We start from the raw sequence: 25,455 nt of genomic DNA on the forward strand, positions 1-25,455 counted from the left end.
CTGTGGAAAGGACACCTTTCTCTGTGCGTTTCCTGCTTTCCAGAGCAAACCTGGGAAGCTGACCTGTCTGTTCACTGGAGAGAGCAGGCCTCGTGGCTCCCAGGCAGGTGGGTGCAGAACAAGGCGCTTCAGGTGTCCTCTGGAAACACCAGCCGCCTGCGCCAGGGACTGTGGCATATGCATGCGAAGCCTCAGCTCCATGGAGAGCAGGGCCGGGCGGGGGTCGGGCCCAGCCTGCTCTTTGTCTGGGCAGCCGTGGCCACGTCTGAACAACTGTGCTGACTGCATCACCCCACGAGTCATCGCATCCCTGTCAGTGCAAAACAAGGACCCCTTTGATATTGATGCACTCAAGCCAGACACAAAAACTGAGGAGATGAAGCAGGCAGTGGCCCAGCCACCCCACCCCTTCTCTGTCAAGACTCATTTCCAACGCTTGTGAAGGGACAGTGTGTGGGTGGGTGCGGAGCACGGCTGCCGGCAGAGGGCATCGTTCCCTGGAGACCCGACTTCACCAGCAGCACAGGGTGTGGACGAACCGGGAGCCCACCACCACTCCCTGCGAATGCTCCAGAAGGCTGACCGAGTGCAGGAACCACGCAGGCCTGGCGCGCGAGGAGGCGCTCAGGGTGTGGGATGTGGCCAAATCAGCCGCTACCCGATGCTGTGGACAGCATGACTCAAGTGTCTATGGCAACATTTTGATCTCAGGTCCTTCATAGGTTGGATGACATTTCAGGTGTCTCACTAAACTGGCCATCCCTAACAAATCAGAGTATATAACAATATTTGATCAATAAGGGTTCGTTCCAGACCACGGACCCAAAGAAATGCCTGAACTAAGTTTTTCCCTCTGGCTAATCCTACTTTTTTGTGCCTGTCCTCACTTCTCTTTTTTTATCCTCACCTGAGGATGGGTTTATCAATTTCAGAGCAAGGGGGAGGGAGAGAAACTCTGATTGACTGCCTCTTGGGCGCACCCTGGCCTGGGACCAAACCTGCACCCTAGGCATGTGCCTGAGCTGGGAATCGAACTGCGGGGAAAGCTTCAGAGACCCCACTGAACATTTCAAGTAATCCCAGCATTGTATGGGTTCCAGACTGCAGAGAAGTCAAAATGTCATTATTGGCAATAGGAAATGCAACTGTTCTCCAAATACACAAAATCAATCAACTACTTGGAAAAGGCAGTTTGAGAGAGGGCCAGTGATTGAAAAGCATGCCACCCCTTCTCTGTCAAGACTCATTTCCAACGCAGCACCTTTTGTTTGTCATTAAACAAACTGATAAGACACGAAATATACCCAACTTCTCCAATCTCATCGCCTTTCAAAAGTCACTAACTGCCTGGAGCAAGGAAGCCACGAGCTTTATGCCTTTGGACATGGCAGCCGGAAAAGAAAATGCTCCAAGTCCGCAAACCTGCCTCCCACGCCGGGACCCTCCAAAGCCGTTTCCTATGGCACACAGGGAGGTGGCCCCTGGCCTGGAGAACACACCCCATGGGACAGTCCCCTCCTGGCCACAGAGCTCGGACACACTCAGGCGTCTGAACCGGGGTGCAGCTCGGCAAGCGCCATATCACCGGTGGCCCAGAACTATACAACATTATGAAGTCACAGACCCGAAATACATTCTCATGATTTACTAATTAGAATAACCAAGATGGATTCACAGAGCCCGGTGGTCACCGAGGCTTGATCTTATTTCTTCTCATGGACACAGCTGCGCACCTGGGCTCAGTTAAAAACTTCAACATTTCCATCAGCAAACAGGGACAGAGGCTCGGAAGAACCCAGAGGCAATGACACGTGGCTGAGCAGGACACGTGGCTGAGCAGGACACGTGGCTGAGCAGGACACGGCCTTCTTGCTCCCCGGGTTCTCAAAGGCACCTTCAGAGCAGCACCTGCAGACAACAGGCTGAACCCACTTTGCCCAACACAGTCACCCCATGAAGCCCAGACACATCCACGGGAAATCAGGAGTAAATTTCATTTTTATTTGGAGTTCTCACTTATTGTAACAAGGAGGATTCTTATGCATTCGTTATTTAAATAAACAGTGGTCGTTCACTGGGCCACATAACCTAAATTAGGTTCCTTAAAAACATTTGATGTATTCTTACTCTCGGCATGAAAACAACTTCTTTAAAAAAATAAAACTGTGATTTAAAAGGCCTTATTTCATAGGGAAGAAGAATAAAAATAAATGATAACGGGTGTTTAATCAATCATGTTTGGGGTTTTTTAGTTGGTCATCCGCCCTTTCTTCTCTGCAAATGCAAAAAAGAAATTGTCAGTGATTAAAAAAAAAAACCCTCAGGAACCCTGGCATTCTGGACGATTCCATGGACACCTGGACTCCATACAGTTGGAGAATGGAGACAATATTTTAGAAAATCTATCACCCCTCACCAAAATCCCTTTGATGAATCTATCATGTAAAAAGCAGTTAATTATATACATAAATAACATAAAAATAATTATCATAAATTAAAAAGTCAAACAATGTCCCACAATTAGTTCATCCGAGGTGAGACCGTGAGTGTGTGACTGAGCCGTGTGAGTGACAGGAACTCGGATGCCCCCTCCCGGGCCGCCGGGGGGAGGGGTCTCCTCAGTTCACGAAGGCGTGTATTGCACAAACACATCCTAGCCCTGCCTTCAAATCTTCCCCGCTGGAACAAAGTGAAGTGCTGAGAAAATTCTTTTGTGTAACAAATCGTCCTTAGCCTCGCTGGCAATGTCAGGCAACTCCGGCCTCGTTCACCCACTACTGACTTGTACGCAGTGTTTCTTCAAGATGGCCTCCCATGTCGTGCGGGGTCTGGGACAAAGAGCAATCAAGGATAAAATAAGGCAAATTTATCATTTCATTTTGGACATCGTTATAAAAAACATCAGGGGAGTGGAAAAAATCACACTTCTCTCTGTGTTCCCAGCTGCACAGCAGGCGGCTGGCTGCTGTGTGTTTCGGCCACATGCACACACACACGCACACATGCGCACATGGCAGCGGCGTCCCCAGGGGAGCGGGCTGGCTGCCCCTCCGCACACTCACAGGGGTACCGACGCGCCTCCAGGTGAATGAGCCCCCCTGGCGTCACTGCCCGCGGGACACAGCGGCTCCACCGCGGTTCAGGAAGCAAGGCTCCCCCAGCTTACTCAGCAGCCATGGAACAGAGCTCTGCAGCCACGCCGACCTTTGGGATTAAAGCTGAACCAGAAAGAAGGGTGAATTTCCTCCCTGTTCTTCAGCTCAGAGGACTTTGGCGGAGTCTTGGTCACGACGAGCACACGCGGCGGCAGGGCGTCCACGCCAAAGGTGCCACGGAGCAGAGACAGCACGGCGCCATCCTGCCGCACACAACGGTGGGCCCCTGCGCTCCGGGGCGTTGTGTGGGATGAACACGGACTGCCAGTCCTACAGTGCAAATGACTTCAGCACGTTCAAACGTAGAGACGACATGGCCACTACGGAGTCTCGAATACACTAACATGTGCTCGAAATAAAGTTCCTTAAAAAGTGAAAAAACGGTCCTGAAAATCAATTCATGAATTAAATTCCTAAGACACCTTTACGCCCGAGTCAGCGACTCCTGTGCCCCTCGCCTGTGATGAGCCCGAGGGCAGTGGAGGGCTGCCGGCTCTCACAGCCATCTGCTCACCCCTGGTTTCCCCCCAGAGTTGTGAAACAAAGCCCACTCAACTTGGGTGTGGAAGAAGGGACGCAGCGTGGCTTGAACTTCTGCCGGCTCCCTTGCAGAAGCCATCCCGAGGAGAGAGCCGCCTGTCACCGTAGCTGGCGTGCCACATGGAAGACTGTCTGCGTTCTGACAGGTAACTGAGCTCCTGACAGCACAGTGCTCACATCTGATGCTCCTGCTTCTCTCGAAGTTTCACTTCCCCAAGCCCGTGCATGCCAGACCCAGTCTGGTTGGGGAATGCGAGGGGCAGGGCAGGGCACAGCCCCGGCCAACAAGTGGCCTGGCTGAGCCAGTGACTGCCACCTGCTGGCACCTACGGCCAGCCTGCTAGGGCTCGCTTCCTGAGTCAGGCTGGCAGACCATCACAGTTGCTGGGGGATTTGGAGATAATTCTGCAAAAACTAAGTCCACCTCACCTACATTGCAACGTATGATTTTTCTCTTTGTTTGGTGTCCAGCAAACACATCTCAACCAGGACACGAGGACCTGCCTGAGGTTCCCTCTGCGAGTCCTCTGCCAGGTGCCTCAGTAGCTGTACATCTGCTGCTGCTGCTCAGCCTGCACCTGGGGCTGCGCTGCCGGCGCGGGGGCAGCCTGTGGCTGCGGGGCCGGCAGCACGTCGGTCTGGGGCACCGCCCGCCACGTGAGTGGGTGCTGGTCGCTGAGCTGGTTCCCCAGGGGCGTGATGGAGTTGACCAGGGTGGTCAGGTTGATGAAGTGGGCCACGGACTGCGGGTTCGGAGTTTCTGGCTGGGGGTGCAGCTGGATGTCGTTCTGTCGGTTGTGCAACATGGCGGAGCCACTGACCGTATCGAAGGTCACGGTCAGGATCGAGTTGTCCAGCTGCAGCTGACGTTCTGGGGTGGTAAGGTGTCCAACAGCCACCGGCTGGAGGTTGGTGAACTGGGTCCCGGCTGCCGTGGTGATGGGCGTCATGGTGATGTTGGTCAAGCCAACTGAGCTGGATGGAGTGGTCACGTTTGGGTCACCGAGAGTCACCACCACCTGGAAGAGTCAGAGACAATGTAAAACAGTGGAACAGACGCTGTGAAACAGAGATAGCACGGGCGGTGCTATCACGCTGAGTAATCACACGGCCTAAGGGGAGGGGCAAAGCCCCTTTGAGCGAACGATTAAATCACGTTAATTTTGTCCTGAAACAGCAACTCCAGTGAAAACAGAAACAAGATACAGATGTGATCACAGAGGCCACTGGGTAGGACCAAGAAACAAACTGTTTCACTGGCTAGAGGGGGTCAGAGGAAAGCCACAACGACAAAGACAGAGAGCGTCATCTTCGTTGTACTCTCACTCCTCTGAAGTGACGCTGGCCAGTGACAAGCCTGGAAAGCTGCAAGGCCGATGAACAACTGCAGCGCCAACCGCTGGTGCACCAGGAAGAAAGCGGGTTTCTTCCTCACACACAGGACGGAAGGGCGAGTCAACACGGATGTCTGGGCAGCATCAGACACACACCGATGAACAATTTCGGGGCCCTGAACCAGAGCGATGGCGGCTGAGCCAACGGAAGATTCCATCAGGGGAAGCAGACTGGAAGGCCACGTGTCCTCCCCTTCCTCTGACCCTTCCCCAGACGGCTGCTTCAGTTCACAGGCCCGCTGACCCTGACTGGTCAGCAGATGCAAGGGGACCACGCCCACCACAAAGGGACACACTTAGGCCAGTGACGATCTCCCGGTTCCCAGCTAGAGTGGCCAGCTCTCCTCAACACCCAGAAGGTCATGCTGTCATTCCCCGTGACAGGTGCAATTTCTAGGTCCCCCCGAGGATGCTTAGGTGGACAACAGGATGTGTGCTGGCGGCACCCGCAGGCATGTCAGACGGGGGATAAGCGGCACCCGCGGGCCCTCCCACCCCCCAGCAACGGGGCCCTGACTCCAGCGCAGGAAGCAGTGACCTGCTGGATGCTCTGTACCGCGGAGTCGGTCTCGTCACCCACGCCGCCCGTGAATGCGGGCTCCTTCTCTGAGTACTCGCTGAAGGCCGCGTCCTCGGGCACTGGTGGCCCCGCCTCCTCCTCTGGCTTCTGCTTCCTCTTGTGACCCCTCCTGGTGGCCTTCACTGGCTTCCCTTCTGCCAGGCCCTCCTGCTCCAGACCCAGTTCAGGCTGCAGGGAAAGAAGTGTCGGCAACATTCAGGTCAGTGGGGTCATGACCCCATGGTGACAGTTCTGGTCCCAGCATGGGCCCCGGACATGCTCCGGGGTCAGCAGCGAGGCTCTTGGGTCACTGAGCTGCCACAGGAAACTGAGTGACCACAGCTTATCTGCTTGGTTGCATTTCTAAAGACTGATGTAGTTTCAGGAGTTTTTGTTAAATGGAGCAAATTACCTACTAGTCATATTTTTAAAAGCTGTATTTTGTGCTAAAATATAAACACAAATTAAAAAAAAAATTTAAGCCACCATTTCAACTCTGACAAGCTCGGCCTGAGGCTGAAAATGTCTCCATGTCAGGCTCTCACCCCCTGAATCAATCTTGGATCAAAATGCATTTGACCACAAGAATTGGACTGTTATCTCCTTTGGGGACAGCAAATAGGGCCCAGGTGGTGTCACCCACATTCCTCTGGGAGCTGGGGAACTGTGGCCAGTCTTGTGACCCACACAGGGCTCACTCAGGGTCACAGCAGCCACTAGGCAGTGGTGGCCAGCATTGCACTCCACTCTGGCCATCCAGCCCCCTCCTGGACCTCTGGCGCCACACCACGGGACTTGGTCCGGTGCAGTGGCAGAGAGACCCAGAGGACGCCCGCCAGGCATGGTCATCGCCCGCATCAGGGCTGCTGTGGCCTCCAGGGCACCGCTGGTCTTGTGGTGCCCACACAGCCCAAGCCAGTGCCTGAGCACCACACTGCAAACACCATTTCAAGAGAAAGAGGTTTCACGTGATCTCAAAATAACTCCAAGTGAAACACACTCTCTTTATAGTAAAAGGAAATTTTTATAAGGATGTTGACTGAAAGTCCCTTTAAAAAAGTAAGTTCATCTATTATATTGAAAGTGAGTTTTCTCGTCAATCTAATCAAGCCAAGTTTCTCTGGAAACCATCAGCAATAGTTAACTTCCAGGGTCAGCTCGGCTGGGCCACAGTGCCGCTTGTCTGGTGAAACTGCAGTCCAGATGGGGCTGTGAAGGTGTTCTGTGGATGAGATTAACGTTTAAATCGGTGGACACTGGGTAAAGCATATGCCCGCTACATCCAGGGTGGGCCTGTCCAATCAGGCACAGGCCTTACAAGAATAGACTGTGGTCCCTGGAGGAAGAGGGAACTGTCTCTGTCGGCCTTCAGGCTTGAGTTGCAACATCGACTCTTGCCTGGGTGTCCAGCCTGCATGTTTCAAACTTACAGCCTCCATATCACAGGAGCTGATTCCTTAAAGTTCTAGAAGGTTACAGAAACTACAAGGCTCTTGGGGAGGAGACGGGCCAAAAAGACAGAGTGTGAGACAAAAGCGAGACCACAGGCACGGACCAAGGGCCTTCCCAAAGTGTGCCTGAGGCCCCCCTAACTCCTGGGGGCCCTGCCCTGCCAGTACCTGCGTAGCTGGAAGTCCCAGGGGACACCACCTCGCAGGGCCACTCTGTGCTCACCTGCACAATGCCGATGGAGGAGGCATCGATGGTGGTGGTCTCTGGGAGGTGGTCCAGGTCGTCAATCCTCACGGCCAGGACCTGTGGGAGAGTGCGGGGCGGTGAGCTGGGACGATTCTCCATAGTCCCTCATGGGCATCCCATGTTTCCAAACCGGTTCCACTTGGGACTGACCTTGGGACCTCGCTTCCAGAATCCCACTCTCCGCTCCCACCACGGGCCCTCATTGCGCACATCTGCGATGCTCTTGCATGTGGAGGGTGTTCCCTGAAACTGTCTAAGCCTCACTTCATGCCCACCCACCAATGCCCGAGAGGGGCACACTGTATTTGCTCCCTTTTACTGCCCATACTGTGTTTTCAGTCAGTAAAATTTCAGTGAATCTTGTGGTTTCAAATCTGTGTCCCACAAGGAATCACCAACAATGAGATGTTTACACCTTAAACACTTTACTCTTCAATTTGCCCCATGGGTGGGTACTTTCTCCCCAACCTTCCCTCCGGGAGCCACACTGCCCGGCCCTGAGGGTGCAGACGGCACACTGTGATTGCTCCCACCCATATGCCCACACGTCCCTCCCGCTGGTCACCGAGTCCTGCCCTGATTCTCGTCCCTGCTACTGTGATTAGTTAAGTGAATCAAGTCATACAGGAGGCCATGGAACATGCGAGCAGAGGGAGAATGAACCCTCCGAAGAGGCACAATGAAGGTGAGCTGCTAAAAGGGGAAACGGGCTGTGGAAACTACACGAGACTGGGGAGAACTTCGGCGGTCTGCCTGTAAGTCTCCTCCAAACAGCTTTGCAGGTATCTACATTTCTGCCCAACTAAAGCAAAGATGGAAAATTAAGGACTCCACACTGTGGGTGTGGCTTGCATAAAAAGACAACGGAGAAGCACAGCTTTGGGGTGACAGGCTGGCGCTGCCTCTGACAGGACAGCGAACAAAGGGGTGGGCACGTTTCAGGTGGACCGGAATGCCGATGGTGGCACCGAGGACCCTAGTGTGACTGGGGTGCTGTGAGACTGAGTAAAAGCAGCCAGATGTGGTTCCTACCACTGCCACTACCACCACGACCACCACCACGACCACCACCACAACCGCATCTACCAGCTTCATCATCATCGTTGTCACCATCATCAGGGTCCTAGTCACACAGTCCAGAAACTGATGCCACAGAGCAGCAACCACAGAAGCATTCACTGGCTTTACTCTTCTTAGGAGGTAAGACCATAAACGGAAACTGTTTTTGCATGCCTTAGTTTTTAAAATGTAACCTTCACTCATACCAGAACGATCCCAGGGTGAAGCCGTCACACGGCATCAACTCTGAAAGATCCCGAACACGTGGAAGTCGCACACGCCCAGCACCTAAACCTGAGTCGGCCCCCAGCGAGTGCCCGCAGCCCCGAGCCGGGGCACAGTCCTGGGACCGGCTGTGAGGCCCACCAACACCAGCACCCAGCTGGCCTCACACCACAGCTGAGCACCCCTCCCCCAGGTCCCTGCCCGCCCCTCCATCTGCCTGCCTTATTCTCCATCAGGTGTCGCCTCCTCCCCCATCACCTGTAATTACTTAACGGCTTGCTTACTTCCTTGTTCCCTCTGCTCCCACCCAAGACTGGCACCTCCAGGAGGGCGGGGCTCGCCCTGGTTGGCTGGCCCCGCAGCGCTCACCACTAGTGGGCGTTGACGATGCGTTTGTCTGAACCAATATAGAATGAAAGGACCGCCAAACGACCCAAAAGATGAGCCCAGAGAGGACGGGCTACCGGCTTGAGACCAAAGAGGCCGAGGACGGAGCTGACGACGGAAGAGTCACCGAGGCGCGTTCTTTCTCCTTCCTCATCTGCCTGGCGTCCCCTTCCAGAAGCCAGGTCTGCCCAGCGAGAAGTGGGTGATGGGGAGATGCGGCCCCAAAAGGTGGCCTTGCGGAGTGATCAGTTTGGAAGCGATCATTACCCCCACTGAAGGACTCGGCAGACAGAGACCCCTGCTGAGCCCCTCTGTGTGTGCCAGGCCTCTCTCCACCCAGCAGCGCCCAGCCAGTCGCAAACTCGGACTTGCACACGCTTGTGACACCTGGAACAACAGAGACCCACAGAAGGGTTCCGACTCGGCTCCTGGGATACCACTGGGGGCGTCCGCAGCGCCTGCTTGGAGCCCTCCACCCTGTGCCACCCTGAGTGCTGGCACTTCAGGGTCCTGCTTGGGACTGTTTTTCTGGGTGAAAGCACGGGGAGCTCTGAGGGAAGCCCAGCTCCACACCAGAGGATGCGGGCACCTCCAAGGACTAGAGAGCTGGTGACCCCCCCTGCCATGCCGGCGTGGGCGCCAAGGACACTGCACGTACCCCCCCCCCCCAAAGGGCAGACTGTGCTCCTGTAAGGGCAGAAGTGACTAACGTCCATCAGAGGACAATATCCGCACAGAGTAGAGCATGACCGTAACCTCGCCAGCGGGAGAAAACCGCCCTGTGCCGCTGTTTCCTTCCTGCCCTTGCCCGTGGTCTCACTCACGGTCAAGGTGAGCGTTGCAGACACACGGGCGACCGAAGAGGCACGCTGTGCACACTCGCTCAGCGCATCCTGCTTTTGCTGCAATACCCGTTCCGCAACTTTATTTAGAATTCTCTCTACAGAGTCCAGCGTGTCGCCAAGCTGACACTGATTTAACCCGCTCCTCGTGCGTGGCATGGAGGTGCCAAGAGAATCATTGCTCACGTAGTGGGAACCCGTCACGCTGCCTCCAGAGGACACCCACCACAGAGTGCCCCCACCGCAGAGGGCCTGGCTTGTGCAGCCGCAGGGCCACTTCAAATCTAAACCCTCCCTGATGGGTGGGGACAGCACCTGCTACGTCAGCAGCGCCTGCATCTGTGGGGTTCAATGAGGACAAGTGCTCCTTCCTGCTCCTTCCCCACGCGCGTTCCCTCACAAACTGCCCCTAGTGTACACACGGCATTTCAAGCGGTCTTCTCACCAAAAGCTGCCCTCTCTGCCAGTAAAGGCGGTGCCTGTGAGCAGCAGTGACATCACCCATGTTTCCCAGTCTGCCCTCTGCGTGTTCTTTTAGCTACATCGGTTCCAAGTGTGGTGTTGTTTATGCAGTCAAATCTACTGATGTTTTTGTTTGCGAGGTCCTTTGTTGCTTTTATGCATGGAGACTCTTTCCCTTTCTGTGATCTGAGAGCTGTTTACCTGCGTGTCCTGCTAGTTTTATTTTTCAGTTTGCTTCTCTTTAAAGCAGAATGAATTATTTAATGTCCTGGACCTTCTTTTAGTACGAGCTTCCAGGCAAGCCAGGTCTTCTCGCCTCTACAGTTTCTCCCTCTGGGTCCACAATGCCACCCTGTGATCGGCCCCCAACACCACCTGGACACTCCCTGTTCTGCACATTTTATTCGTCTCTCCAGAGGGAAGAACGGGGGAAACAGGGCAGGGCTGGACTTCTGTCTTGCAGTAACTCCGGGGAAAATTAATTTACAGCCTTAGCAAACGCCAGGCGAGGCTCTTCCGCTCACTCGTTCAGTGCCTCCCTCCTACGTGCGGGCCCTGCGGTCAGAGGGAACATGAGACCCAGGCCCTGTCTCCAGGAGTTCTGGGTCTGCGAAGGGACACAGGTCCACGAGCCGGGTGGCGGAGTCTCGGGGCGGCAGGGGCAGAGGGCAGAGGGGCCAGGCCAGTGTGGGGCAGGGGCAGGGGCGGGGAGAAGCACGCTCACCTCCGGGTGCTTGCGCCGCATGTGTCTGCTCATGGAGGCCCTGGTGGACACTTTGGTCCCGCAGAGCTGGCAGCTCTGTGCCTCCACCTTGTCGTGGGTGAGCTGCACGTGCTTCTGCAGCATGTACTCGGTGACGTATTTCTTGTCACACACGGAGCACGTCCACTGCTTGCCCACTTCACAAGGACACGCACACACACACGAGGAGGAAAAGACAGGCACAGGCCATGAGCGAGGCTGTCCCGAGGCAGGACAAGTGGGGAGGGTGCTTCCCCCACACATGCTGCAGAGATGGCCCCCCAGGTCAGCCCAAGGCCAGGATGACTGGTCTCCTCCCTCCCTGCGTGTGGAGCTGTGTCACTGTGCCAGTGTTTGGAAGTCCCAGACCTGATACCTGGAGGTTGTATCAGGCTGATGCCTAGGGGGCAGTGGGCTACCACTGAGGCAGGATGGCACCAGACATCCCCCAACAGCCGGACACATTACGGGGTCACAGAGCCATCCCCTCCGCCCGCCGGGACTCCCTCTGGCTGCACCCACTCACCTGTGTGGATGAGCTTGTGGGTCTCCATCGTGTTCCTCTCACTGAAAGTCTTCCCGCACAACTCACACATGAAGTCCTTAATTCCTGCGGGAAAAGGCACACTCACTTTTGGGGGTTTCACGGGCTGTAACTAGGCATGGCAGGTGTCTGGTCCCTGGCATTTTGGAGAGGCTGCGGGGGAAGGTGGATTGCCAAGGGTCACGGGCAGTGATCGCTCACTTCTAGTTATCGGAAAACTGAGGCTTGGAAAGGCTGCCCTCTGGGGGCGGCGGCAAGGTCCCTTCCTCAGAAAGGTGGCAGCTGAGTTTTGGCCAGGTACGTACGGAACCGCCAGACACTCCGAATGAGCTTCATTCTGCACAAGTTCACGACAAGGGAAGGCAGATGCCACGTTTGTGGAACTCGGGTGGGTACTGTTGGGGTTCCCATCAGCTCCGACCTAGACCCCAGAGCTTCCACTGGTCCCTCAGTCTGGGCCGATCATCCCACTTGCCTGCAACCTGGTGAGCACGTGGAACCAAGGCAGAGGCTCCCGCCAGATATGGCACTCTCCGGAAAAATCCCCGGCAGGCAAGCCTCCTCCTGTTCTCACGTCTATCTTAACTCCCTCTTACGCACAAAATTACCCACGTGTAAGTGGTTTATGAACAATGGGCGAGTACTTGACCTTGCACAGGCTGCTTTTCCTCCCGCTGTGTCATGACCGCTGTGCAGACTAACCGCATCTCATCACTTTTAATGGGCACATTCTTTCTTAGCCATTGCCCTAATGACAGACACTTAAGACGTCCCAGGATCTGACATCAGCTTGTTTACACCTCTGGACCCCTGTGTGATCACTTCCGGGGCACACACTCCCACAGAGCAATGGCTGAGAGGGGCAAGGGCCCTGCAGAACTGGCAGGTGTCGCCAAACTTGCGCTGGCGAGTAGGCAGTGGCCGGCTCCAGCGTGTATGTGCAATGACGCAAGTGACAAGGTGCCAGCAGGGACTGGAAGTTTCCCTGACGTCAGCTGCTTACCCACGCCTCCTGGAGTTCTGAGCTCGCTGGAACCCAGATTTAAGGGGAGCTAAAGAAAGTGAGAAGCCGTGAGGCGTTCTTATTGGGGTTGTTTCACCATGAGGCACGGCGGTTGCCGCACACGTGCACTCTGGCCGGACTCACCCGTGTGCCGCTTGTAGTGCTTGAGCATGTTGACCTTCTGCGCGAACTTGCGGTGGCACTCCTTGCACTCGTACTCCTTGATGCCCTTGTGCAGCTTCATGTGGTGGCGCAGCGCATGCTTGGTCTTCATGCCTGCGGACACAAGCAGGTGGCCGCCTGCCATGGCTGACCTGCACCACAGACCCCCCACAGCACCCAAGCCCAGGACCACCCCCCACAGCACCCAAGCCCAGGACCACCCCCCCACAGTGCCAGTGCCCAGGACCCTCCCCACAGTGCCAGCGCCCAGGACCCCCCCACAGTGCCAGTGCCCAGGACCCTCCCCACAGTGCCAGCGCCAAGGACCCCCACCCACAGTGCCAGCGCCAAGGACCCCCCCACAGTGCCAGCGCCCAGGACCCCCACACAGTGCCAGCGCCCAGGACCCCCCACAGTGCCAGCGCTCAGGACCCCCCCCATGCCAGCACCCAGGACCCCCCACAGTGNCAGCACTGTGGCAGGGAGGGCGGCCCTGAGGTCAGGCACTGCACAGGGGTCCTGGGACACAGTGCCAGCGCCCAGGACCCTCCCCCACAGTGCCAGCGCCCAGGACCCTCCCCCACAGTGCCAGCACCAAGGACCCCCACCCACAGTGCCAGAGCTCAAGACCCCCACCCACAGTGCCAGTGCTCAGGGTCCCTGTGCAGTGCCTGTGTCCCAGGACCCCTGTGCAGTGCCTGACCTCAGGGCCGCCCTCCCTGCCACAGTGCTGCACACACAGGCCTCAGTGATTGCAGAAAGGGTGAAGGGGAAGGACAGAGCTAGTGGTCCCTCTCGGGAAGGCTCACCCACCAAGAGGGACAGGCAGTCGCACCATTGAAGGTGCTTAAAATTTACTGTCAGCATCTGGACAGCTCATCTCAGCAGTGCCCACCCCACCCTGGCAGTCAGCGCTCAAGACAACGAGAGCTGTTGGTAAACGTGCCTACAGTGTGGTCGTGACGCAGTCAGGTCATTAGGAAAGGGCGGTATGAGCCTCCTGGAGTTTCCTGTAGACACTGGTGTTGTAACAGTAATGCAGATCAGGAATAAAGCCGCTGACGTTCTAGCTTTACAGTCTCAGCCCGAACTTTCAACCCACCCTTAGTTTAACCTCACGAAGTCGACCTTTGCTGAAGGCGGTGACATAAGCTACCACCTGACTTAGGCCAGCAGAGAAGGGACCCCCCGGTTCAGGGTGAATGAGGTGCTGGGGGTCTGAGCCCGGGACACCAACTAGGCAGGCAGTGCCACACAGGCAGGGTCGGCGCGAGGAGCACAGGGCGGCGGGCAGGGCCCCTCTGGAACAGGGGGCAGCCGTTCACAAGCAGCCAGTCGATGCAGCCAGTCCCCTGGCCACAGGCTGACCCGGGACCTGGCCTCTGCAAGGGCGTGGTGGGGACAGACGACTATCACCACCCTCAGCAACAGCCGTGGGAGGACACCTGCGCCCACAGAATCCTCTAGGCTTCATCTGGTCAACGGCGCCCTTCCAGGTTCCCTGGGAAACCCTCAGCCACCACCCACAGGGACGTGAACTTCACCCAGCTCCTGACTGGGCTCTGAACCCTGGACCCAGATGAACCGCCAGGCCGTTCCCCCCTCAGCCCGTCTTGTACGCATAGAAAGGGAGGCTGTGGAGGGGCAAGGTCATGTGTGGGCCTGGCACTGACTGTGGGGCAGCACCTTTCCGTTTAAAAAACCACATGCATTCACAGTGAAAAAAAAACCCAAGAGGTGACAAGAGGTTAACCAGGGGGATGGCTCTCCACACTCCTGGGTACATTCTGGCCACGTACCCCAGGACCCTCCGCTGTCTGGCCACTTCTGGGGGCCTACCATTTGCTGTTGCTTGACATCAGGCCCGGCTGGACCCCCACACTGCTCTCAAAAGTGCACCCCACTCACGGTGCGCATCGTTCGTTACAGACGCCGGAGCCCTTGCTGCCACGGCCCCCAGCACTGCACCAGGGGCCAGAGGCTGAGCAGGAGCCAAGCAAGGCCCCCAGCTCCTCTGGGGAGGGACAGACAAGCAGGGCAGAGTGTTACGTGGGACGGAATGAAGAGAAGGACAAAGCTATGGAGATAGCAGGAGCGCAGACAGCGGGATGCTGGTCATGGAGGGGCGTTACGTGATCTCCCTCAGATGGGCCTCTGAGAGTGGCCTGGGAGAGTGGGAGGGGCCGAGAGCTCCTGGGGGAACAGCACTCCTGGTCCAGGGAACAGCCAGTGCAGAGGCCCTGAGGCCTCTGGAACCAACTGCTCAGTGTTTTACCCCGTCTACCCCACCACAGGCAGTGCGGCAGGGAGCAGGCCTTTGCGCAGCAAGCACCCTCCGTCCTGCACTGGCCGCTCGCCCAGGCCGTGCCATCCTGGCGTGGACCCTTGATGAGGCAGTCGCTGCAGGGTCAGCACCCAGCGGCTGGAAGAACAGAAGGGAGTTGGTCTCTGCTGTTCGCCCCGACTAGCACCTCTCTCCCACGTGCATCCAAAACAAACTCATTCCAAATCACAGAAGTAACACACGGTCATTAAAATACAAAACAGAGCATGGACAGGAGAAAAGGGACGACAAAGCCCCCCGCCCACTCTGACCTCCCCATCCCAGCCAGTGTTGGTGCCGGTCATGTTTCTCTTTCCAGCTACATAAATAATTAAGTAAATAAAAGTCTGAGAACAGCTTTAAAATACACACGACTGCCACCTGGTGGCCATTTCAGGGCAGACATTTTAAGGCTGCATACTGTGGTTTTGATTCAGTCTGCATCACATTTACAACAGTCTTTGGGGAAAATAGATTATTTTTTAAATACTTAGAATTCCCGCCCTGGCTGGTGTGGCTCAATTGGCTGGGCATCACACTGCACACTGAAAGGTTGCAGGTCTAATTACCTACCAGTCAGGGCACATGCTTGGGTAGCGGGTTCGGACGCCAGTGGGGGCACGAGCAACATTTCTCGCTCACATCAATGTTTCTCTCCCCTTCTCCCTCCCTTCCCTTCTCTCTAGGATCAATTAAAAGAGAAAAAAAAAGAATTCCCAAACCTGGAATGGCTCCCTTTTTACATCTCTAAAGGCCTGGTGAGTTGGCGTTCCTGCAGGCTACATGGCTGTCTCACCAGGACTCGTCCTGAGCGTCTCAGGATACATGACATGTTTTTGAACAAGCTATTTTCCTGTGACCCTTGGCTACCACTGCTGCCTGGCCCCCCCACCGGGCCAGGCACAGTGGCCCCGGATGCCAGGTTACGGGACTCTCCTTACCTCTAACAGCCGCTCACCTGAAAGTCCCAGTCAGACCTCGAATTTCTAAGGAAAGTATAAAGGAACGCTGTGCGCGAGCACCCCAGAGACACCTGTGGTGGTAAAAGGCTGTCCACATAGTGCCCCTGATGCATGAGAGAGAGGGTCCGCCTACAGGGTGCCCAGGACCGAATCCGGGCAAGGTTGTGAGGAAAAGCAAAGCAGTATCTACCTGCCCTGAAAACGCAAAGTTGTCTACGGTGGGTTTTAGGTAAGTGAAAAGCAAGAAAGAGCAGGCAGGCATGGCACCTGCAGGGCCGCGCCAGCAGCCATGGGATGACAGCGGAAGGACAGCACCGACACTATGGGCCGCATAAAACGACGTGGCAGCCCGAGAATTTACACCGGTGTTCGCTGAGAGCATGCGGGGCTCAGGAGGGAACTCTTCAGGCTAAACATCCGATACACTTCAAATATAAAAATAGTAGTGTAAGCTGCAGCTCTGATCTCGGTGTCCACCCTGGGCCCCTCTGCCTGTCCTGCCAGGCCGCTAAGCAGCGCTTGGTGGGGAGATGGGGGCCAAGGGCCTGGGTGTGGTTTCTCCCTACCCACCTGGAAGGGACACCCACCCACGCCCGTCTACCTCTGACCCTCCCCACCTCCACACTGCTCTGCAGTCTCTTCCAGACCTGGCGGGGGAGGGCAGGCAGTGGGCAGCAAGTGGGGCAGGGGCCGGGAGAGCTCAGGCACAGGCTGAGGCTGCAGCTGCAATGGGAGCTGAGCCAGCATGGCCCTCACTAAGACAGGCACAGGAACTGCTAGAAACGTCCTCACCGAAAGATTAACAACGCATCTTTTGAAGAGCATAACCAAGGTCTGAGGTGGCAGCAGCAACTGCACCTGACACACCCACTTGTGCATGGTCGGGCGCCTGAGTTACCTCCTCAGTGAAACAGCCTGCAGGCTGCCCGAGCAGGAAGAGATTTTGGGAGACGGGCGAGAGGGCTGGGCAAGAGGAAGGACCCATGGTCTCACGTTTCTCTGCAGTTTGTTCTTTCCCCCTTGTACATGTGATCTAATCCTAAGTGGACCAGAAGGGTTATCCAGTGAGTGGAATTATGGGGCATTTCTGTTATCTTCATACTTTTCTATTTAATTTAAAAAACCAAATAGAGGAAGATGGTTTTACTGGTGATTTCTACCAAACATTTAAAGAATTAACACCAATCCTCTTCCAACTCTGCCAAAAAACCCCGAGAGGAGGCAACACCCCCAAACTCGTGTCACCAGGCCAGCACTAGCCGACACCAACGCCACGCAGCGAGACACCGCCAGGAACCTGCAGAGTGACATCCCTGAGAAACACGAATGTACAACTCTCAGCCAAGTATTAGCAAACTGAATTCGACCACACATTAAAGGGTCGCTCACCATAATCAAGTGGGATTTACCCCTGGGAGCAAGGAGGGCTCAACATCTGCAAATCGACCCGCGTGCTGTGCAGCACAGCAACAGAGAAAGGGTAGAATGGGCATCTCAACAGACGAGAAAAAGCATCTGACAAAACACAACATCCTTGCATGGTGAAAGTGCTCCACAAACTGGGTCCAGAAAGAATGTTCCTCAACACACTAAAGTCGAATCTGACAAACCCACCTCACACTTAATGGTGAAAAGTTAAATGCCTTTCCTTTAAGATCAGGAATAAGACAAGGATGGCCACTCTTACCGGTCCTATTCAACTTAACATTAGAAGTACCAGAGGGAGCAAATGAGCAAGGAAAAAAAACAGTATTCAGATCAAAAAGGAAGAAGTAAAATGATCTCCGTTTGGAGGTGACATGATCTGATGTTCAGAAAACCCCAAGCACCCCACTAAAAAACTGTTAGAATTCATAAAACTCAAGAGGAGGGGAGGCTTCCAAACACTTGTCACCGGGGATAAAGACACTGTGAAGAAAGAAAACTATAGGCCAATATCCCTGATGAACATAGACACTAAAATCCTCAACAAAATATTAGCAAACCGAACACAGCAATGTATCAAAAGGATCACACACCACGATCAAGTGGGATTTGTTCCAGGAATGCAAGGTTGGTACAACATTCACCAATCAATAAATGTGATTCACCACATAAACAAAATGAAGGCTAAAGACCACACGATCATATCTATAGATGCAGAAAAAGCATTTGATAAAATCTAGCACCCATTTATGATCAAAACTCTCAGTAAAGTGGGAACAGAGGGAAGATACCTGAACATAATAAAGGCCATGTACAAGGAACCCACAGCCAGCATCATACTCAATGGGCAAAAACTACAAGCATTCTTCTTAAGATCAGGGACAGACAGGGGTGTCCACTTTCACCTCTCATATTCCATATAATACGCATGGGAAGTCCTAGCTACAGCAATATGACAAGAAGAACTAAAAGGCACCTAAATTGGAAAGGAAGCAGTAAAACTGTCCTTATTTGCAGATGACATGATAATGTACATAGAAAACCCCAAAGATTCCGCCAAGAAACTACTAGAACTGATAAGTGAATTCAGCAAAGTAGCTGGATACTAAATTAATATCCAGAAATCAGTTGCATTTTTATATGCCAATAATGAACTAACAGAAATAGACACTAAGAAAACGATCCCATTCACAATTGCTTCAAAAAAGAATAAAATACCTAGGAATAAACCTAACCAAGGATGTAAAAGACCTGTATTTGGAAAATTAGAAGACACTGAGGAAAGGTGGAAGCGCATACCGTGTTCATGGATAGGATGAATTAACACCACTAAAACGTCCTCACTACCCAAAGCTTCTACAGATTCAACACCATCCCTATCAAGACTCCAATGACATATTTACTAAAACAAATATTTTGAAAATTTATATGGAACCGCAAAAGGCCCCACATAGCAACAGCAATCCTGAGAAAGAAGAACAAAGTTGGAAAAATCATGCCACCTAACGTCAAACTATAAGGCCATAGTGATCAAAACAGCCTGGGACTGGCATAAAATCAGACACATAGATCAATGGAACAGAGTAGAGAGCCCAGAAATAAACCCACACCTTTATAGTCAATTAATAGTCAACAAAGGAAGCAAATACATACAATGGGCTAAAGAAAGTTTATTCAGTAAATAGTGTTGGGAAAATTAGATACGTGCAAAAAAAATTAAACTAGACCTCCTTCTTATATCACACACAAGAATAAATTCAAAATGGATTGAAGACTTAAACATTAGAGTCGAAACCATAAAAATCCCAGAAGAAAACATAGGCAGCAAAATGTTAGACGTTGCTTGTAGCAATTTTTTATTGGATCGATCTCCCCAGGCAAGGGAAACAAAAGAAAAAACAAATGAGACATCAAACTAAAAAGTGTTTGCACAGCAACAGGAATCTTCAGCAAAATAAAAGGACAACCCACGGAATGGGAGAACATATTCGCTGATACATCTGATAGGGGCTTATTATCCAAAATTCATGAAGAACTTACAAGAACCCTTCCACACTGTTGGTGGGAGTGCAGACTGGTGCAGTCGCTGCAGAAAGCAGTGTGGAGATACTTCAAAAAATTCAAAACGAATCTGCCTTTTGATCCAGTGATCCCACTTCTGAGAACGTATCCAAAAGAATCCAAAACACCGATTTGGAAAGAACACAAGACTCCTATGTTCACTGCAGCGTTATTTACAGTCGCCAAGATATGGAAGCAGCCCCAGTGCCCATCAATAGATAAGCAGATAAAACAGCGACGGGACATTTACACAGTAGAATACTACTCGGCTGTAAAAAAGAAGAGACTTTTACCCTTTGTGACAGCATCAATGGACCTGAAGAAGATGATGCTCAGTGAAATAAGCTAGTCAGAGAAAGACAAATACCATATGATTTCACTCATGTGTGGACTCTAAGGAACAAACTGAACTAACAAGGAAAATGGGGAGATCCATAGAGAACAGATGACAGCTAGTGGGGGGCATGGGTATGAGCTGGTGGGACTGAGCAAAACTGAAAAAGGACTCATGGACATGGACACCAGTGTGGTGATTGCTGGGGGAAGGGAGGTCTAAGGGGACTAAATGGTAATGCAAAAAACACAATAAAGATGAAATAAAATACAAAAAAATAAAAAATAAAATACTGTTAGAACTAATAAATGAATTAAGTTGTAAAGTATAAAATCAATATACAGATATCAGTTGCATTTCTATACATTAACAACAAATTATATGGAAAAAGTTAAGAAAGCAATCACATTTACAGTAGTATTGAAAACAATAAAACACTCAGAAATAAATTTAACCAAGGAGGTGGAAAACCTGTATACTGAAAACTAACACATTGAGGAAAGAGATCAAAGAGGACACAAATAAGTGGAAAGGTATCCCATGTTCATGAATTAGAAGAATTAATACGGTCAAAATACCCAGACCAGCCAAAGCAAGCTAGAGATTCAATGCAATCCTGGTAAAAGTTCCAATGACATTTTTCACCGAAATAGACGACTCTAAAATTTGTTTAGAACCACAAAAGGCCCCAAGTAGCCAAAGCAATTCTGAGAAAGAAGAACAAAGTTGGAGATATCACTATACACGATGTATCATATTACATATCACAGAGCTACAGTAATCAAAACAGCATGGTACTGGCATAAAAACAGGCATATAGATCCAAGGAATAGAATAGAGAGCCCACAAATAAACCTTCCCTAAACAGCCAACTAATTTGTGATGAGGGCGCCAAGAACACACAATGGGGAGAAGGCAGTCCTTTGGATAAATGGTGCTGGGGAAACTGGGTTTCCACATGTAGAAAAATAAACGCCCATCTCACACCACTCACAAAGACGAACTCGAATGGATCAAAGATTTCAGTGTAAGACCCCAAACTTTAAACTCCTAAAAGAAAACACAGGCTAAAAGATGACTACTCAGCTAAGTCACAAAAGCACAGACAAAAGAAACTACAGCCAGCATGCGGGTTGGCATTAAAGAGCCCTGCACAGCAAAGGACACCACCACGAAGACAACTTACAGAGCCCGAGACATGGTCACAAACCACACACTGAAGAAGAGACACGATAAGGAACTTGTACAGCTCAATAGCAAAAGAAAGAGAGAGAGAGAGAGAAAGGAGAGAATCCAATTAAAAATGGGCTAAGGACCTGAAAAGGCATTTTTCCAGGCTTACAAACGGCCCACAGGCACATGAAAATGTGCTCAGTGTGACTGAGCACTCAGGAAAGCAAATCTAAACCATAATGAGATATCACCTCACACCAGTTTGAGTGGTTTTATCGAAAAGAGAAGAGATGCTAAATGCCAGTGAGGATGCGGAGAAAGGGAGCCCTGGAGCACTGCAGGTGGGAATGAGAAGCAGCTGGAGCAGACAGAATGGCAGTTCCTCAAAAGATCGCATGGTCCGTGTGGTCCCGCAATCCCTCCTCTGGGTACGTCTCCGAAAGAAACGAAACAGTCTTGAAGACACACTGCATCCCCATGTTCCCCGCTGCATTAGCCACAGTGGCCAAGAAAGAAAACCACCCAAGGGTCCATCACAGATGAATGGAAAAAAAGATGTGATCTACACAACGGGTACTATTCAGCCACGAGAAAGGAAATCCTGCCATTTGCAACAATGTGGATGGATGTTAAAGGTATTGTGTTAAGTGAGGTAAGTCCAACTGAGAAAGACAAATACTATGCACAACTTGTATGCGGATGCTTAAAAAACGAAACTCGTGAACGCAGAGTAGGGTGGTGGTGGTGGCAAGGGGCTGGGTCGGGGGTGGGGGCGGGGGAGGTGGTTTAAGGCACAAGGAGCAGACGAGTCAGTTCTGGAGACAGGACGCTCAGCGTGGCGTCTGCAGTCCACGCAGTCGCACTGGAAACCTCAGAGCCGCTAAGAGCCCAGACCTGAACTGGCCTCCACACAAAACGAAAGGCCAGTAACTATGGGGTGTGATGGGTGCCGACGCACTGTAGCCACTGCACTGTGGTGGCAAATGTATCAGACCGATGGCTGTACATGCCACACCTGCCCCATGTAGGGTGTCAGCGATGTCTCAGCTTAAAAAAGGAAAACATAAAATCTCTGTGGAATACAGAATTTCACCCAGACCCTAAGGGCAGAGTGGGTGACTTTGTCCGGAGGAGGACAGGCCTGCTGCTGTCCACGCTGTGGCCTCCGGAAGGGACCAGAGAGGGCGCCCCTGAGCAAGGCCTCTGGATCCTTGTGGTGGTTTTTTAAAATCAGAAGTGGATTAAAATCTTACCGAGTACTGGGGTTATCTGTTTTTAAATTTCACTTACTGGGAGATATTTTATGAATAGGCTTATTAGTTAACTAATTTCACCCGATTAAACGCAGGTCACGGTGACCACTGGTCAGAGCAAGTCACCGTCTTGGTGCCGAGTGGGTTGTACTCGGCAGTAGTTCACAGCTGAGTCTACACTCAGACCACATGGCGATTCTTAGAATTGTTTTTATTTCAAATAATTACATGTTGTACTATTTCCCCGCTTTTAAAGCAATCTGTGCCTTGAATTCTTCATGTCTGTGTTTGTTTTAGGTCCCTCATTTAATGCTGCCCTCACACCCGGGCTCCCTCTGACGGCCGTGGGGACCCCTCGCGCTGATCTGCCAGGTCTCGCACGCCCTCCGGTTAGAGCTCCACGGCCGGCAGCACACCTGTGACCCAGGTGTCTGCACCTGCGGCCCAGGCGCCCGGCCCCACACCTACCTTTCCCGCACTCGGCACACAGGTACTCCCGGATGTTGTCGTGCACGCGCATGTGTTCCTTCAGCATGTCCTTCCTGGCAAAGGACTTCCCACACTGCTCGCAGGCGTGGCTCTTCACACCTTACAGACAAACGTATCCAGATTTGAAGCCTGTGAGACCCGCATCCTTGGTCACAGCGCAAAGGCAGTAACCGGGAGGGAAGGCAGGCCCCCTGCAGCTGGAAGCAAGGAGGCATCCGAGGACTGCAGGGGTGATGAGCAGGGAGAGGCTGTGCTGGGAGTGGACGAGCTGGCCAGGACGGGAGAAGCCAGGGACGGAAGAATGCGACGGGAGGAGACAATGCAGGACTGCCCCACGGAGGAGGTCAGTGTGCCAGGCTGGCTCTAGGCCTGGGTCCCGAGGGGACACCTACCCGTGTGGATGAGTTTATGCCGCTCCAAGTTCCCGATGCTGTTGAAGATCCGCCCGCAGATCTCGCAAGGGTGAATGTACCTGGAACCAGACCACAGCCTCAGGGCGGCCCACAGCGGTGGGGACCGGCCGCAGCAGGGACCCCTTTGCTGAGCACCACCATCAGCAAAGGTGGGACCAAAAAGGTCCGACGGAGATGCCACAGACACAAAGATCCTCGGGCTATCAGGGGCTTAATGTGACCCCTGCTCAAACCCATATCTGTGCCCTAACCCTGACTCCCCAAAACGTGACTGGATCTGGAGGCTGGGCCTTAACAAGGGAGGAGAAAACAAGGTCACTGGAGTAGGCCCCAATCCAGTATGACTGGCGTCCTCGTGAAAAGGTGAGATTTGGACAGAGACACTTGGGTAACAGGGACGACTATGGGGACACAGGAAGACGGCCAAGTGCGAGGCAAGGAGAGGGCCCTGGAGCAGATGTTCTCTCACAGCCGCCAGAGGGAAGCAGCCCTGCAACGCGGCGATCGCAGACTCCGGCCTCGGGAACTGGAATGGCACGCTCCTGCTGTTCCTGCCGCCCAGTCTGCGGCCCTTTGCTACGGCGCCCATGCTGGCCACCGCAGCCTCTACCCGTCCACTCACTCGCTCGGGCTAGGGGCACCAAGTCTGGGCTGTAGCCAGACACAGGGCTGCCAGTCAGGGACCCTAATCACTGGGGGAAGGGCTTCTTCTGGTGGCTCCACAGGCCTGGAACGTGGCTGGTCACACAGAGTCCTGGCAGGGACGTATGCGGGCCCAGGGCAGGATGAGCGGAGAACAGGATCAATGGGGACCCAGCTGGGGCTCACAGAGCAGACGGACTGGCCCGTTCCAGCGGCGCCTCCCTGCACGGCCCTCGCCCCCCACCCCCGCCAGTGCTGCAGCCCACAGCCCTGGGGTCCTCACTTCTGCACGTTGGGGTCTGGCAGGTTCTCGCGGTGGATGACCATGTGGGCGTGGTAGGTGGCCTTCAGGGCGAAGCGCCGGTTGCAGGTGCTGCAGCCGTAGCCCTTCTCCTTGTGCACCTCCATGATGTGCTTCAGGTACTCCTTCCCACGGCCGAAGGTGAGCTGCGGACAGGCCCACCACAGCTCACCCCACGCACAGCCCGGTCCCCACAGCTCAGCATGCACTGCCACCCACCAGGGCACAGGGATGCCCGTGACAGCCCATCACCCTGACAGGTGCAGAGGGGACTCGCAGGGGCAGGGCCAGCCCGCAGCAGCAGAACCGTGAGGAGTGGACCCCAGCCCCTCCTGGGCCCCCTGGCACATCCTGGCCTCACGGCCTCCTCTCCAGACCCCTGCTCACTGACCCCGCCTCCTTCCACCCACGTGACCTCCCTGTCTCTCACCCCCACCTGAGGCAGGTGGAGGGCCAGGTGCCTGGACAAGTGCACAGGTGCCAGGGCTCACAGGGAACACGGGCATCTGCACTCAACAGGGCGTGCCCTGCATTTTCCTGAGCATCCAAGCCCCGAGCAGGGACCACGGCTTGTATGGCAAGCTGCTGAAAATGGAGCCCAGGGTTCCCTGAGAACAAAACTGCTGCCTCTGAGCAAGGCCCGCCTTCCATGTATGGGGCAGGTGATGGTGAAGGGCCACTGGCCTGAGACAGGGGAAGGAGAGGGGAGGGGAGGCCCCATCTGCAGCCAGCCTTCAGGGAGCCAGACATCCCCTCGGTTAGCCACTGGGCCAGTATGCAAGCCAGTCAGGGAGACTGGTTCTGAGAGGTGGTCCACGTGACAGCTGTGAGACCATGCGCCACCCTTAAGAACCAGTGACATGGGGTGGCCTTTCAGGACACCTGTGACAAGGCCCACGAGAATGGGACCACCACCTGGGCAAGGCTCCCCGAGCCTGAGCCTGAGGGGTTCAGCGGCCCTGTGCCCGAGCTTCCTGTCCTGACGCCCGAGCCGTCGGGTTACCTGACACCTTTTGCAGCTGTACTTGTGCGGCTCTGAATCTGCACTCTCATCGGAGTTGTCATCGTTCTCCTCCGAGGAGATGCCGATCTTGCCAATAAACTCTTCCCGTTGGTGGTCATCCATTAGCGCAATGTCCTGCAAAAGCCACAGGGCCGGCTGCCAACGCGCCCGGCGAAGCTTCAGCGGATTATTTACTCCACAGCCACGGGGAGGTCCCCCCACGGGGAGAAGGCAGCGCCTCCGTGACGGGCAGGCAGCCCTGCGAGCTCTGTGTGGAACAGGCATGGGCCCGATACAGCCGCTG

At 53.9% G+C, this 25,455-nt stretch overlaps 1 protein-coding gene across 4 annotated transcripts in view; it reads right to left on the reverse strand.

Annotated features, from left to right (window-relative positions):
- Positions 1-1,983: 1,983 nt before the first annotated feature.
- PRDM15 (PR/SET domain 15) overlaps positions 1,984-25,455 on the reverse strand; it is a 61,718-nt gene continuing 38,246 nt past the window's right edge. For 3 of the 4 annotated variants that reach the window (XM_037043007.1, XM_037043009.1, XM_037043006.1), the window contains 10 exons: positions 25,152-25,286; positions 24,131-24,294; positions 23,185-23,264; positions 22,772-22,891; positions 12,755-12,886; positions 11,590-11,673; positions 11,046-11,221; positions 7,323-7,403; positions 5,628-5,837; positions 1,984-4,714 (listed from right to left, as the gene is read on the reverse strand). In XM_037043007.1, the coding sequence (XP_036898902.1) occupies positions 4,235-4,714; positions 5,628-5,837; positions 7,323-7,403; positions 11,046-11,221; positions 11,590-11,673; positions 12,755-12,886; positions 22,772-22,891; positions 23,185-23,264; positions 24,131-24,294; positions 25,152-25,286 (1,662 nt within the window). In that variant the 3' untranslated portion in view covers positions 1,984-4,234. The remainder of the gene's footprint in view (positions 4,715-5,627; positions 5,838-7,322; positions 7,404-11,045; positions 11,222-11,589; positions 11,674-12,754; positions 12,887-22,771; positions 22,892-23,184; positions 23,265-24,130; positions 24,295-25,151; positions 25,287-25,455) is intronic. The other variant, XM_037043008.1, reaches the window with a different exon arrangement.

The sequence above is a fragment of the Sturnira hondurensis genome, unplaced genomic scaffold (assembly GCF_014824575.4).
Source record: "Sturnira hondurensis isolate 20B ecotype Veracruz unplaced genomic scaffold, ASM1482457v3 Scaffold0003874, whole genome shotgun sequence".
In the NCBI taxonomy this organism is placed as follows: Eukaryota; Metazoa; Chordata; class Mammalia; order Chiroptera; family Phyllostomidae; genus Sturnira; species Sturnira hondurensis.